This window comes from Fringilla coelebs (assembly GCF_963513975.1).
Source record: "Fringilla coelebs genome assembly, chromosome: 13".
Classification (NCBI taxonomy): domain Eukaryota; kingdom Metazoa; phylum Chordata; class Aves; order Passeriformes; family Fringillidae; genus Fringilla; species Fringilla coelebs.
The window spans coordinates 6,111,516-6,128,252 of NC_140039.1; the positions used below are offsets into that span (position 1 = coordinate 6,111,516).

At 38.5% G+C, this 16,737-nt stretch overlaps 1 protein-coding gene across 1 annotated transcript in view; it reads right to left on the bottom strand.

The window, feature by feature from the left end:
* DOCK3 (dedicator of cytokinesis 3) overlaps nt 1-16,737 on the bottom strand; it is a gene marked incomplete at both ends in the record, with an annotated part of 180,583 nt that overhangs the window by 115,170 nt on the left and 48,676 nt on the right. The window contains one exon of the mRNA XM_084214222.1: nt 5,153-5,301. Within this exon, the coding sequence (XP_084070348.1) occupies nt 5,153-5,301 (149 nt within the window). The remainder of the gene's footprint in view (nt 1-5,152; nt 5,302-16,737) is intronic.

Sequence of the window (16,737 nt, forward strand, 5' to 3'; positions counted from 1 at the left end):
TTATTCTGCCTTCACACTGAACTGCCCTTCAAAAATATTTCCCAAGTATACCTACAAAATATCTCCAAGCCTATCAATTACCTCTTGAGTGCATCTGTTTGGGATACCTCCAGCTGGCATTTAGACATTCTTCCTCATCTACATAAGAATCTTCATGATTTTCCTTTCTTTGGGGGATAAAAATTTTAAAAAATCCACCACCTAAAATCTCTAGATAATTTTTCCTCAAGTAATATGAAATCAAGCCAACTGACAAAAATACAGGGCTTTTTAATGGTGAAAGGGATGAACACACAACTCAAGGTTACCTGGGCTTCTAGAAAAATTAACTTAGGTTTAATGTTAATTTTGAAGAACAGTCCTAATTTCTGGTATGTTCACTTATTTACAATACAAACACTACAGCATTCAGAATTCATAAAACCACCAGTCAGCACAACTCTTCCTAGAAGAACCTTGAAGAAATATGCCATTTGATGTAAAAAAACCAAAAATCTTTCAGATGCAAACTCATCTTGAAGAACAGATTGGGAGAGCTCATCACATCTCTGGAGGGTGCAAGATCTCATCCCCTTTGCTCCAAAAATATCTACTTTACCTCAACCTTTTCAGCTTTAATTTTGCAGCCACCACTTTTTCTCTAATTCCTTTTCTTAGTATATCAAGGCTCACTTAATATAATTTGTATTTTGCTCACACAAATAAAGATGGTGAAGGGAAAGAAAATGATGCTAGCAGAGATTCACATAAACTATGTACAGATTTTAAAATGGACTCTGAAGGAAATACAATACAGAAATCCACAGAAAATTAAATACATGAAAAAAACATGTTTGTCAAAATGAGACTCTGCTAAAACAACCCAATAGTTTTCTTTGACAGAATTAAGTTAAGTTATACAAAAAACTGCAGGGGCTGCAAACTACAAAGAAATTAGTTAAGTACTGATGTAATGCTACACAGGAAATTATTTCTTAAAATGAAGAAGATGAGATGAAGGTAAATAATCTTAGTTAGGAAATGACAAAAGGGAATTGTAGCAAATACTTCTGAGCATTGCAGTATCAGGCTACAGAGAGAGGTTATTCAGGTTTTCCTCAAAGATTGACTTACAGCAAAGTTCCTCACACCTTTAATGCCAACTCAATCATTACTCCAAGCATATTCAGGAGAGGGAAAGATGCTGCACATTCAGATAGAAATGGCAGCTGCTCTTCCTGCAATTCTTAAAGGCATTTCTTCATGCTTGTTTAAGTTGGTCAATCCTATTTTGATCTCCCCTTTGATGTAATGACAGCTACTGTAATAAAACTGCCTTTAATTCTCCAAACAGGTATCATCTGTACTTTTAATTCTTATCTCCAGATGCATTTTACTAACTTTAAGCTAATTGTTACAACATTACAAAAAAGTCATTCTTATTCCTTTTATGTCAAGAAAATATGACAAGATGATAAATCAGTCCAAGCCCTAAAATAATCAAAGAGTGTGAGCACTGAAATTTAGGGCTTTTTGAAATTCAAGACTGTGGTGACTTCACTAGGTCACACAATTGCTGCCCTCCACAGTTATGGATGTCAGTAGTTAGTAGGTACTAACCAGCTGCTACAGGCTTTTTAACTGCAATCCTGAGGTAGGAGAAAAACCATGACATTAAAAGTATGTTTTATTTTCTTTGTATGACAGTGTAAAAGATACATGGCTAATATTTTGCCCTTTGTTTTTCTTTTTAAACACTCATTTTTGCTTTCTGGCTACCTGTGGATCATTCTGTGCAGGATTTATGGCAACTATTTGGAATTTTTTTTTAATGCAATGATTTTAATAACATTTTATGGGAAAAAAGAATAACCTTTGACTAAAAAGTAATAAAAGCCTACAAACTCATCTTGTTTATGGCTTTTATCTGTCAAAAATATCAAGGTATTGGTGCCTCCCCCTCCTTACTCTGTTTCTGACCCAAAACATAGAATATATATTCCACATTTATAGGGAAGGAAGTGTCTTCCCTGAGTATGCAAGGAAACCTGGATGCTTTCTGGTAATCTCCTGACAGATGCTACATTAATCTGAAAGAATCAGTCCTGAAGATCAGGTGAGATGACCTCTGATTTTCAAGTTGAATTACTTTGAAGAAAGCTTCATCTGCCTTTCTGGCACACAAGGTATTGCACATACTGCTGCAATTAGCTTTTGGCACTGAAGCAGAAGCAGAGGATTCACATTTCAAATAGAAGCCCTGTCAGGCAGATTCCTTCATCTGTTTTTGATGCAAAGTCTCCACAATGAAACAGCTCTTCATCAGCAAAAAAGCTGCATTCTGGTTCCCCATTCTAAGCAATAGTAAAAGCTGAAAGACTTATCCATTCATGTAAAAGCAAAAAACTAAAGAAAAATTTCAAAATCAAGTATCTGTTTTATTTGTAACATGATAGAAAATGAGATGAAGAACTGAAGATTCAACTTTTTAATGTGACTTAAATGAGATTATAAATAGCAGACTTCAGCTTTATAACATTTGTTTCATGCTTTACAACTTTTTCCTTGTTATTCACAGACCATTGGACACTTCCAATAGCATTTCAGCCTTTCATAGATCAATATTATGGCCAATTGTATCAGAGTGAAACAGGAAAGAAAACAGCAGATAAGATTTTGGCTGTGCAAAAATACACAGAGATGCTTAAAAGTGCAAGTCTAAAACCAGCAAGGCGCTCATCTGAAGGTGCCAAAGTCTGATGGGGAAATACAAAAACCTCTGTAGCACCAATATCAGCCCTGCAAGTGTACAAACCTAAGCTACCTGGGGGTAAGTGGAACAAGGAAGAAAGCAGGAATGAATGAATGAAAAAAAGGATGAGTCCAGGACCTTTCTTTTGTACAGGGGAGAAAGAATGTGTCAGCAACAGAAAATGGAATGGCTATAGGAAGGAGCAATCAGTATTGTGTTAGAAAAATGATTAGCAACAATACAGGGGTTCAGCAGCAATTATTTTTTAAAATAATATTCCCACATTTTAATAGGCCAAGCTACAGAGCAAAACTTCTTAGTATATACAGTAAGCACACAAAATGAAGCAAGTGAAGACTGTTTTCAAACAGTCTAAATGAGCTCTTTCACAAAAAAAGCAATTTGTAGCTATTCATTCAAGGAGGGTATCTGTCCCTTGATTTCCACCAGCTCCTACCAGGACACAAGGGATGAATTCCAGAGCCACTGCCAGTGTATTTAAGGGAAAATTGTACCAGTTTAACAAAGTGAAAAAAAACAGTAACTGGTGATGACAAGAAGTATGAGTTTCATGTTTGCATCACTCCTCCCCAAATAATACAATTCATTGATGATCAAGGTCAGGATAAAAAGAGTGTCTCATTAAATAAGCAAACATGTTACATATTAGATGTGTGAGACTGCTATTTCCTGAAAGCTGCTTAGCAATGGAATATCTCCTGTTACATTGTACTGTCTTGATTAATTACAACCCTGCTGAAAATGCAGGGAACTCAATCTTCTCAGACAACATTAATGCACATTAATAACAATGTTTTTAATTTCTTTTATTTGCAAATCTCAAGTATGACAGAACAGCAACTACCACTATTTTAATACTTGAGAAAGGGCAATACTATATGAATATGTCTATGTAATATTAATACGAATATGTCTAACACAGGTGGTAATAAGGTTTGTGATAAACCTCAGAGAGGGGGGGTAGAAGAAAGTGGCAGAATTCTTCCAGAAATTCTGTGGAAAAGAGTGATGTTGCAGAAACACCCCCAAAGTCCCAGACATTTACATTTAAATACTGCATGTATCTCTGATATCATGCATCTCTTTCTATAGGGAGTTCAATACCTGTTGTAAGAAACAGAATTTTTTTTTTCCTGAACAAGAATCCTGAGTAGATTAATATAATCCTGAACATATTTACTGATGTCACTGAGGCTTCTCCATAATTGTCATGCATTAGATTTACCTTTATAGTTCACATTACATTCCTATTAAATGGTTTTACATCAAAAAAAGTCTACAGGCACCTCATGGAACAACCTCTTCTCTTCACTGCTGCATTGCTCTCTGCTCTCATCTTTTTTTTCCTCACAGCATTTTTGCAGCTTCCTGTTGCTAATTTGACCATAAACTCTGAGCAAAACCAGGCAGGCATAATGCTCAAAAACAGTCTCTTGATTCCCATTTACTCTATTGGGAATAAGAAAGGAAAATATCTGTAACTCTGCACTGCAGAAAGACTTGATGCAATCTATTGGTCTATGTCCTTCAGAGCTTTCTTTCAACAAGAGAATTGACGTGCAGCAAAGGGGCTGCTAAACCTTTATCAGGGTGTTCACGTATGTTCCTCAGAGGGGGTTTTGAGGTAGGTGACCAAAGAATGGAATAAAACATAGCTTAATGAAAAACTGGGATTTTTTCCTCAGCTGTCAACTTACAGGACTCCTCCCCACTCCCACATGCTCATTAGCACTTATCCCACTCCCAGTGGGAAATTGTTTGTCTGCGAGTGAGTGTCATGTGTGTCAAGCACAACTTACCTGTCTGATCCATATCCCAGAACACACAAGTCTGCCCAAGGGCTGGTTGTTGTCTAATGACAATTTACTATCATTTTTGTGTGAATGAATTGCAGTTGTCTTTGCCTTTAAAAGAACCTCTCCACAAAATCACCATGGAGCTGACCAAGGAAACTAAACCTCTAAGAAGCGTCATGATACAGGAAGTCTAAATATCACAGCCTCAGCTCCCATGTCCCTGGCTAACTGTGAGATTCTCTACTTTTTGCAACAACCATTAAAATACTTCCTCAATGGAAGAAAAATATATTTTAAGTACCTCTGAACACATCCTCCCAGACCTAATATTCTCTAGGTTGATACCAAGGAAGTGAAGTAACCTAATCTTTTTATAAGTGCAGGGAGCCCTTGGAAAGGCCTACTGGTAAACAGCACATTTCACACCAAGAGCAAAACTCCCTGTGGAAAGCAATAAATTCAGGAAAAAAATTAAACTTGATTTTCAAATAATCCCAAGTTCTCCCTGTGCACAAATACTATTGGAAAGAAAGCGTTGAGTAGGGTTTTTTTGTTAATAACATTTACTTGAGAAGAATTAGAAGAAACAGGAGGCAGTACTTACTCATTGCCCCAGTCCAGCCTCACTGTGAGGTGTCTCTTGACCTCTCGCACCTGATCCTGTGTCAGGTGCCCCGAGAGCAGCTGCCTGCGGAGGTCAATGAGCTCGTTCATCACATGCCGCAGTTTGTAGAAAAGATCTACCTTATGTTTCTGTAAAGGCACATTTTTGGGAGGAGGGGGGAGAGGGAAAAAGAAAGAGGCAAGGAGGGGGAAGAAAGCAGGGGAAAGAAAGAGAGGGGGAGAGAATAAGTTTGGAAAGTGTGAGAAAGAGAGAGAGAAAGAGAGAGATTAATAAGTTCATTTAATTACCCTAGAGAAACATCAGTTTTTGTGAGCCTTAAAATATTTACATCAAAAAGTAGCGTTAACTGATGCAATTCATACTAAATAACTTCTTATTCCTGTGGTTTAGGCTCAATCTGCTAAGAGGCCCATTTTCTGATGGAACCTAATGCTAAATAAGAGGATTCATTAGACACAGCGGGAATTCCAATCATACAGTAAATGTAAAAATTTAGATTTAAAGTGATAGAGGTGAAAAAGTTTACTTCTGTCAACAACTAACTGAATGGCTCTGAGCAGTCAGCAACAATGAGTCACCACAACAAAAGAGCATTTTTAAATTATTTGTGATATTCCAGTTACTAAAGTTCAGCCAGGTATGGGGGGGGTGGGTGTGTGAAAATTCATTACCTGGCACTCTTAAAGGAGTAAAGCAATTAATAATAAAATCCACCAGGAAAATTACTTTGAAAGAGAAAAATTACCATAGATAATATAAAACCCCCCACATCATCACCATCAGTAAAGACAAATAAATAGAAAACACCCCCCAGAACTTCCACAACTAACACTGTAATCCTTTCCAAAAGAACTGGTATTACTCAATTATGGGGAAAAAAACCTCTTCACCAAAACCAAATCCCCCAAAACGAGACAGAAGTGGAAAAACCTTTTCCCCCTACAGGAAATAACTATATGTGAATTCCCCAAAAAGGAAAGTTTAAGGCAAATGACCAAGACCACCCATAAGATAAGATAAAATAAGGACATCTGTGCATTTGTCTCTGTCCAGTCAGTCTCCAATATTACACAAAACAGCCAATGAGCCATGACAGAAGAGCCCAAGAAGGAAAACAAGATCTCCTGATGCAGCTGGATGCTGTTCTTTGAACAGCTGAGCTCCATTCCCTCAGCTTTGCAAAGCCTGAAGTGTTTGAATGTCACTTGGGAAAACACCGAGTGGATGGACAGACATGGAGACTTGATCAGCTGGCACTGCCTTGATCACTTCTCTGCTTGTACATGAGTAGGTTATAAAAGCCCTCTAAATAGAGACACCTGCATCTACCAAGATTACATCTGATAGAGGAACATCCACAAAGAGAAACATAAGTGTTTTCTGTTGCAACACATTATTAGAACAAGTGTTTTTCACTTGTTTACCAAAAATAGCTGAGATGAGATGAAAAAAGAACTTCCACCTACTTGAGTTTGTTTTCCTATAAGACCACTAGATCTGCATGACTTAGGAAAACAGACATCAATGCAATCCATTTTCATAAGCATTTTTTTAATTTCTCTGAACCTCATTACACATCTGTTTTGCTGAAGCAGGTTAAGCACAGATGGCATCATCAGTTGTTCCTATCAAACAATTTTGAGATGAAAAGATGCACAATCTTTCAACTGTGCATCAATACTCTGGTCCCACTTGAAAGAAAAAAAAACAGACACCAGACCTAACAGAAAGACATAAATTTCTGGGGCTGAATAAATTTATGCAAGGAAGATAATCATGCATAGCTGATAAGCTCAAAATGACTCAATTTTGTTTAGGTTTTATTACTAAATGTGATCACGAGTAAATCCTATATAAGCTGACAATGACAGTAGGTATGGGAAATGTCCATTTTTATATGCTATATGAACAATAAAAGGCTGCCACTTTTAAAAACACATGAAAACAAGATGAAAAGATAAAAACAATTGAGTTTGGTAGTATCAAAATACCAAATTAGGTATATTTTAATAATAAAACACTTGGGAATGAAATTATCGTGAGAATCAGGTCCCAAACCATCATATTGAGACTTCCCAAGTAAACCTGTTAAGAGAGCCCCTTTCTCACTCCTGTAATGATGGTTCAAGGTTATCAAAGCAGTCAGGTCCAGAGCACCATGCTGGTTAAATTACAGTTATGTTCTATGGTTACGTTTAAACAGTCATTTTACACAAGCCAGGGAGAACCAGAAGTACTTACTTTAAATACAAATAAAGGAGACTACAGGACACAAGTGTTTCACCTGCTTTAAACTGAATGCACAAGTATTGAGAGAGAGCTAAACACAGAAAATCCAGGGCCCAGGGCAAGGAAGAGAGGAAGAGAAAGTGAAAGCCAGCAGAGCTGTGGCTGTGATCTCAGGGAAACTGTTACGAAGAACCATAGATGCAAAATCCATGATAGTGAAGGAAAACGCTCATGAGCGAGAAAGGAGAGCTAGAACAGAGTTGTAAGTGGCTTACTTCCAGGCTTGCAGGCAGAAGGGAGTTTGAAGCAGTCAAAAATCAGTTTCTAACATCCCTCCTCACACTACAGGAGCCCAGGGACTAATAAGCTTCACATGAGAGAGAAGGAACGAAGGAGATACATTTTAATGACTTCTCTCTTTCAAGATGAAAAAAAACCCTTTAAAATTCAACACTAAACTAAGTTACTAGGGAATCCTACCCCCATGTAAAAAAACCTGTATAAGAGATGGCCCCAGACACCACATTTAAGAAACTACCCCCTCTACGCCCCCCCCCAAATTTTAAGTATTAAATTCCTTCCATTTTAGTTAGAGTAGCAGCATAAATAAACCTGAAACTTTATCATCTTGTTAGCAGTTAAATAAAAGTTGTGCAAGTTAGTCTGATGTGTAAGCATTAATTGTTTCATATTTAATTTTCATACAATCTCTGACCTCTCATTTTTTCAGCTAACATTATCACAAGTTCCCAAGCAAGGAGCACCTTATCAGTCCATCCAGAATGGCCTGCTGTGTGCATTTATAAACATATTTTTCAAATCGGGAAAATATATATAATCTGCAGAACTTTATGGTGGTAATTAAAATGAGTCACAAACAAAGAACCTGGATGGCTTTCATGAATTGGGACTCTCCTCACAAGCAGCACAAGTCCTCTAAGACATCATGTTGCCTCATTTTACTATCCCCAGACATAAAAACATGTGCTGTATTTCTTTGATCCATTATAACTAACAAGTCACGCTAATCAATGTTTGGATAATCTTCAGATATGCAGCTATGCATCAAAAAGTGGAATTCTGACAGATTTTTTTTTCTTTTAAGAACTCTGTATTAACTCTGTGGAGTTCAAAAGCCAAAAGATGGATTTGGTGTGGAGTGTTAAAAATAGGTTAGAAACTGTTGTAAAATAGTTGATAGATCGTTAAGCATGTACTGTTAGTTAGGTTATTATATTGTAAAAGGTGTTAGTTAGAAGAACTACGGTACTCAGTGTACCGTATTACACCTAAGTAAAGTGCATCCCCCCAAGCGAAACGAGCCAGTCTGGACAAACTGTAATGGGCCAATCAAGCGCCTTAAACCTTCATGCAAATGTAGGATCCAAAAGTAAACCAATCTAAAGGGACAAAAAACGGGATAAAAAGGGGCTTCTGACCCACTGGATCCGTGCTGCTCCACCTGGGACATGGGGGCCATGGCTGCTGAGCAGCCCCAGCGCCGGCGTTGCACCATCCTCAACGGGAACGCTCCTGCTCGGCCCGCGGGCCTCCATGCTTTAGGCCTTTCTTTTTCTTATAATAAATGCTGAAATCGCTTTAGTACTGGGAGCCTGCTCTCATTTTTAACATGGAGCTTTCCTCACCTGGCCCCTCTCCCACAGAGCAGGGCAGGGGGAGGAAATGACAATATTTGTGGGTTGAAATAAAGACAGGGAGCTCACTCACCTACCACCATCCAGCACAACAGAACTCCCTCAGGGAATTTATTTATTGCCATTCCAACAGAGTTGGGAGGGGAGATATGAAGACACAAAGAGCCCCTGTCCTCAAGCACCCCCTTCCCAAGCCCAGCATTTTTTCCCTTTACTCCCAACTCCTCCGTCCTTCACAGAATCACTTCCTCCCCACCATGACCGGAGAATGGAGGGGTCAGTCCATGGCAGCTCTGCCCTGCTTCTCTCTCTCTCTCCTTCCACTTTTGCCCTGTGCCAGGGTGGGTTCTGCCCACACAGATCCCAGTGTGGATCCCAGCTCCACTGCCTGTTCACGTCCCCCTGCTGAGCTCCAGTGTGTGGGGCTGTTTCTCCCCGTTCCCCTCATGTCCCTGCCCCAGAGCTGCTGTCCCAGAGCCCCCAGCTGGGATCGGCTCTTCCCTCACACCATGCCAGGCCCGCACCCGGCACAGGGGCTGGGGATCCCGACAGCCCGGCTGGGCCGGAGCCCCACACAGCCGAGCACAGAGCAGGCCCCGCTTCCCCGGGTGGGTTCCCTCAGGTGCCTGGTGAACACCACGGCTGCCTCTGCCATCTTCCCTAAATAAATACCACATCATTGGAAATGTAGAACAGACCGGTATGTTACAGCAGATGACCTATTTACAGGCACTTTGTTACCATGACTTCATTTACCACCGCTGTAAAGTCAGGATTTCGCCCCTCTCAAGAGCAGTCCCCTAAGACATTTCCTATAAAACTGCCTTAAGCTGTAATGGGGGAGAAGGGCGCAAAAAATTATTTTCCTTATAAAAGCAAGTGAGTAGCTTTCCCCAGGTTCCTTGTTATGGATTTTGGTATCTACATTAGATATTAAAGCCTGCAAGCACCATCAGCACATGAAAGGAAATACTAAAGCTAGAATCAACACAACAATCCTGCCTTTCTTCTCAGTTTTGTCAGGATGGTTTTAATTAAGCAAATTACTTTATATTAAAACTCTGTTGGAATTTAAAGATTTTTGCAATATTTATAGTTTAGTCTTACTCAAAATCTGTAATATTACCATGCAAACCTTAAACTTCACCTACCAAATTAGATCAAGTGCCTGTTGATCAATAAAGGTCAGACTACAAGTCAACACAAAGTTGTCTCAAAAATAGAAAAGAGCTAAAAATTTTTGTGGGAGATGTGGACAGTACACAGGTGTCGTGACTGGCACCCACAGAAAAAGCAATTGAGAACACAATTAATACATGCACACATTCATCAGTTCTCCATATGTGCCTAGACAGCTGGTCCTCTTGAATTACAGAACTAAAATGGACTTTAAAAACTGTTAAAAAATACAAACAACAAATAAGCGAAAATAACATCCAGCAAGAATAAAGTTAAGAAATTACAACTTCTAATAAAAACTACAAACTCCATTTACTAAGGGTTGAGGCAGCATCCTGGGGTTTTCACAAGAGGCTGGGTTTGAGCTCACCCCTCTCTGACAGGACACCATTAGACACTGAGAGTCACTGGATCATAGAAATGTTAAGGTTGGAAAAGGCCTCTACAACTGTCAAGCCAAATAAACAACATAAGTCTTCCAAATCAAGTAACAGATTGAGAAAGGCATCTCAGTTTAGGTTTATTTTCATTCTTCTATCCTGAAAGTCTCTATTTATTAGTTCTCAATTTATTAATAAGGATGCATTATCATGAATTTTACTTATTTTTTCTTGTGAATATTCATAGCTTTCAGCTTCAAACAGAAATTATTTACTCCAATAAAAATCTATTTATATTGATTCTCTACCGTATTCACAGAGGGCATTTCAATTTACAGTTTGTAGCAAAGCCCAGTAAATCAGAGGGACAGAAAAAATAAGTTCTTCAGACTTTTGCCATTGAAAATGAGTAAAATATCTTAATATATTGACATGTGACAAGGGAAGAACTTAAGTAGTAAAAACAGTGATGTAACATCAATAAAGAAAGCAAAAGCAGAGAACAACCAACAAAACAAAGCCTGTACAAGATAAACAGAGATGTTGCTACAAGCTTTTCCTTTCTATTAGATTAAATAACCTGCCTGAAATACCATATATCATACTTCAGTAGTAATTTTTTTCTAGATATACTATGTCCTTATGCTTCTTCCAAATAGCTCAAAAGCTGAAAGATATATTGAATTTACATCAGTAACCTCACAAAAAGGTTCCTTGCACTCTTGGCAACAATCCAAGGAGAAAGCAACAATCCTGGCTTTCCCTGAGCTGCAAAATAAAACTAAATTCTCAGAAGAATGAAGCCTGTGATATGAAGCCCTAAATCACAGAGAAGCTGATTGGATACAGGCACCTCACACTAGCAGTGTATATGCAAACTTCTCACCCCTCCTTATTCCCCCCATGCCTCCTAAATGTATTAGAAATTCCATTTGTGCAGCGCTTGTGCTGACCTCCCCCTCTCCTGAGGAGCATTTAATATGCTTTACCAGAAACCTTGTGCAGCAGAGCAACAACTGGATTGCCTCCAAAATAATTTCAGAACTCCATTGGATTGGACTGCACATTTTAAAAAAATAAATTAAATGCATTCAAATTCTTTACGATAAACCAAAACCAACAATGGTTTGTTCTGCTCCAAAATCAAAATAATGTATTTAAATCAAAGCTATCTGCCAGCACATCCAAAAACCTGGTGATATCTTTTATCTGCTGCAAACCAAACAAACACCCTACAGCCTTAAACCTCTTGCAGAGGGGAGCCCAGGCAGCACTGCAGCAATAGCAGCACTTAAGGAACAGCAGGACACAGGAGGACAATCCTCGCAATGTCAGCAAAGCTCTTTTGCCTTGAAAAAGCTTTTCCTCAGATCTGCTGTGAGGGACGGTGGGTAATATTTAAACCTGTTGTCACAATGCTCTCTACTTAACAAATCAACCCATCTCAGTTCAGAGCTCTCCACAGAAAATTATGAAGAAAAATGTTTTTACAAAGGGTTATTCCCAATCTATTGCTCTTCTTCAGGAAGAGAAATGTTCTCCTATTTGTTTGTATCACCTCACAGACCTTAAATGATTAACTCACACTAATGTGCAATTCAGAGCCTATTTTTATTTATAGTAACTCAGTATAGTACAAACAACTTCTCCACTCTAAACATCAATTATGCCACACATGTAAATAGCTCTGAGTACAAGTTACTACACTCCCTGGCAGTCAAGATGTGCATCTTGACTCTCATATCTCTTCCTTATTTACAGCTTCAGATGCCTGAGTTGTCTAATACAGCAACTTGGGACAAGTACAAGATGACAACATTTAGCAGTTACAGAAACAAGTTAAAACAAATCTAAGACAATTCTGGTGTCTGACACTTCCTACTATCAGTATTCATATGCTGCTGCTACTCCTTAAACATCATCATCAGGAAATGCACCTTGGCCAGCATGAGACAGGTATTCTGGGGTTAATTAGTGTTGTTTAGCTTTTTTGCTTAACAGAAAAAATAGGATGCAAAGAAGGGATATAAGGGGCTCTGTGGGATAATTACTAGGAGAAGAGGAAAAATTTGGTTGAAGAAATACTCTAAAGTTGCCCTCTGTCTAAAGCCCTGCCCTACCCTGGCTGCCACTAGCTGAGGGCTGCAGAAAGCCCCACCTAACAAGATTGTGGCACAGCCTGCAGCTTACCATTGCTTGGCTGAGATTGAACTGAGTTCCTAAATCTTTAGGAGCAACAGCAACATTAACCTCATTTCCTAACATCATCATAAACTTTTAACAAAGCTTATGGAAATGGACTTGAAGGGGATAAATTTAGAGGTCTAATTTTTCATTTTGATAATACTGCAAAACAAGTGACATTAACACCCCTTTTCAAGCCATATTACATTGATTGAATTCAGTTCCAAATCCTTTGGATATTAAATGTACTTATTTGTTTTTATGTTGTAAGAACATTTTGTTCTAGACATTCTTAAATGTAAGAATGTACAATTTAGGATAAAATTCCATTCTGAGGAAAAAACATATGCATGCAAGGCTTTTGCTATTTAATTAAGGATGATTCCCCCCAGTCTTGAATGCCTCCATCATGACACAGATGTGTTAGGACAGAACATGAGGGCAATACATTCTGCTTTATCATATTTCTTCAGAAGTATAGTATGACTAACAAGACTAGATAAGATAAGTTCTGGAAGACATTACACCAAGGAAAGAGCCCAAGAACAGGAAGAGGCTTCTTTTTCCCACTGTGATCTTTTTTCAGGTTGTCATCCTGCTTTTTATCCTGCTTCCTCCCCTCAGGAGGGAGCTCAGGATCCTAAGCTCTCCCATCTCCAGGTCACTGCAGCTAAGGACACCTTTGACCTTCACATCCCCAAACTGTCCTCCCCTGTTTGTAAACACGAGGTCCCAGCAGTGAAGGAGCTTTAACAAGCAGAACTAGAATTGGTACCAAATGTTCCCTGCTCACATTATCACCTTCCATTTTCCTCATACACTTGCGTCTCCTACTTACATTAAAACCACAGCCATAATGGACCTGTCCTTTCCAAAACACATTTGCTGAATCATGTGGGCTCTTCCAGAGGGAGAACTGATGGTCCTGAAATACAGCAAAGGTATTTCTTCTCCCATCAGAAGTTCTGCTCCCACAAGGCTTGAAAGATTGGTAAATGTGGCTGGAAGAGGAGCACTGCCAGCCTCCTGCTGGGATCTTACCACAGCCATCCAAAATGCCGCCTGCTGGAAGCACTGAGTGCCAGCAGATCCCACTTATCCTGATGGACTGGAAAAGGGGAAGCTGTGTGACCTTCACCTGCTGAAGATCTGAACCTAGAGGACTTGAGGAAGATGCCGCATTTGATACTGACTGGTGCTATGCACCTGTAAGCAACAAACAAAAACATTCTGCTCTAAAAGAAACTGAAGCACTATTGGATAAGTGTGGATGCCTCTATATTTCACACTTTCAGAAGACTTTTTACTATCATTTAAATGAAAAAGAAATGAAGGTATTCAGAAGAAACCTTCCTACCCATAACTAAATGGTTACATTCTTTTGCAAATACAACATATCCCTCCACAAAAATCAGTATTTTAAGGCTGTTTTCTGCATGACAGAGAATTATATTACCTTGCACATCAGTTTTAAAGTAGAGTTAAATACTTTTGTTTACACTTTGAATAAACATGACATATTTATTGAAGAGGACTTAATAAATAATTAACATCCAAACTAATTGATAATAGTCATGCTAAGTTAGAACTTGCATGATAAATATCTTTGAAGAAATTCAAACTGATTACAGTATATTACAAGCTCTGTCAGATAAATAGTTTCCCTTTAGCAGTGCCTTACTGTGCCAAATTTTCAAGCTGAAAAATACTTTCTCCCTTAAGCATTTCCACTGCATTTAAATCAAACATCTGCTCTTCCAATGCTATTTACATTCTTAACAGGGAACTTCACATCCAGCGGAGTTCAAGGATACAACCTGATACTTTCACCCTTTTCCCAGCTCCTCTCACACATTGTCCCACAGGGCACAAAATTAATATTCTCCTTCACATACTGGAATGCTTTAGAAGGAGTATTAGCGCTTTGGACCTGACAAACAGCAGTTTTTCAGAGAAAAAAAGCTCAAAAGAAGTCCCAGAATCTGTAGGACTGGGTCAGTACGAGTCATCTTGAACATTTTTAACAATTCTTTGTCTCTGTCAGGGTCCCTGCAGGTCATATAACACAAGTTCATTATGTTAGAGAAAATTTTGCCAAAAGCCACTTTAAAGTAGCATTAGAAGCACTTAAAACACTAAGAAAGAAAACCGCAAGCAAAACACACACCATTATTCCCACAAAATACAGAACACAGACCATTATTTGCAAACTGGTTTGATTAGTGCATTTTGTAATTAATGATCCTGGGCATGGTGCCACCATTTGTCTTCCAACATTTCTGTGAATCCCTAAAGAAAATTGCTGACTGGATTTCAGTGGTTTTCCAACTAAACTGTCTAATGGAAATTCAAAACAGTAATGCCATTTCAACTATGCTTCTCATAGATAGGTTCCAGCAATTTTCAGTTCTCTAAAAGAGACAATTTCAGTTTCAAAGGAACAGTTCTAAGCAAAAAAGTCTGTGGGTTTGCAAAGTCTGAGACCACTGCCCAGCAGAGAAAAATTCTTCACAAGGGAATTAGTAGCACATTTACCCAGCAGTTTCAATAGATATTGATCCATTTCTACTGCTCCACACAGATGTTTAGTGCAACTCCAATCCTTCCTGGAAGCCCTAATTTTGTCTCTATAAAATAGATATATAAAATAATAACTTGGCTGAGTTCAAAAAAGAGCACAACTCTTTTCTAAGATTAAGATGCACTGAAATTACGTACACTTTACTTGTAAGCTCAGGACTTTTTGGAAGGGAAGCTGATCACCCAAGTTGTTTTCTAACTTAAAAAATCTACAGTTTCAAAATTTTCTGTTTCTATTGTGCATTATAATGTAGTTATTTCTGTTCAAACACCAGAAACGAAACATAAAATTGTGAGAGTATGAAAATCAAAATTCCATTACATATGAGGATTTTCTCATTACTGAAGTAATGATTCTTTATGGCTCTTTGAGCTATTTCAGTATATGCAAACTCCTGTTGATTTATCAGTTTTAACAGTAATGCTCAATGGTGGCTCAGACACATTTTGTGCCTCCCACCATTATTTAAAAAAAAAAAAAAAGAGAGCCAAAATAAATGCAGGAGCCACAGCTCATTGCTGCAAAACATCTCTGATGTTCCTAATTTGGAGCATGACAGGAGGAGAAATGAGGTGCAGAATAAAGGCATACACACACTTGAACCAGCAGCTATTATCAGTGACTACATAACTGCTCTCTCCCTTGTTCAAGTCTGGATTGGAGTGTTTATACATAATGAACAAAAGGTTCCTAAAGAGGAAGATCCAGAGAATACCATTTGTGGCAATGACCAGCACCATTTTCCTACAGCCTCGATCTCAGAGGGGTCATGGACACAAAACTTGTGAGAACAGGAATATTGGGGAAGCCAGGACAGACAGTTCTTGCAGGCTGTGGTGGCTGTGCTCAGGTGCAGAGATCCCCATGTTTTAGGGATGATGCCTCCAGAGAACAAATAACAAATGGAATTGCACTGTATGATGTACTCAGATACTCTGTGAGAAGAGAGTGTGGGTTTCAGAACAGCCAGAAATGCTGTTAGGAAGAGCCAGATCCATCAAAGTAAGATTTATATAAACAAATAATTTCTTCTGCAGCTCCACACATGGCCTCAGGAAAAATACTGGAAAAATAATAACTGATTCAAATGCAAGCTAAGCTACTTCACCCCATGAAAGATCATGTGAAGCTGAGGAGCTTTAAACTCTGGCACTGAGCTGATAGCCATCCCATAATACAGCAGGAGTGAAAACAAATTACAATTTAGCAGTTAAACAAAAAGTACAAAAAAGAAAAGCAGAACGCACCAAATAGGATGTAAATTATAAATAAAGCCTGTTTTTAAATATTTGCTTTCACTCATTCTGTAAAATATTCAAGTTTTTGGTAAATAAAAAATTAAAATAGTTCAAAGAT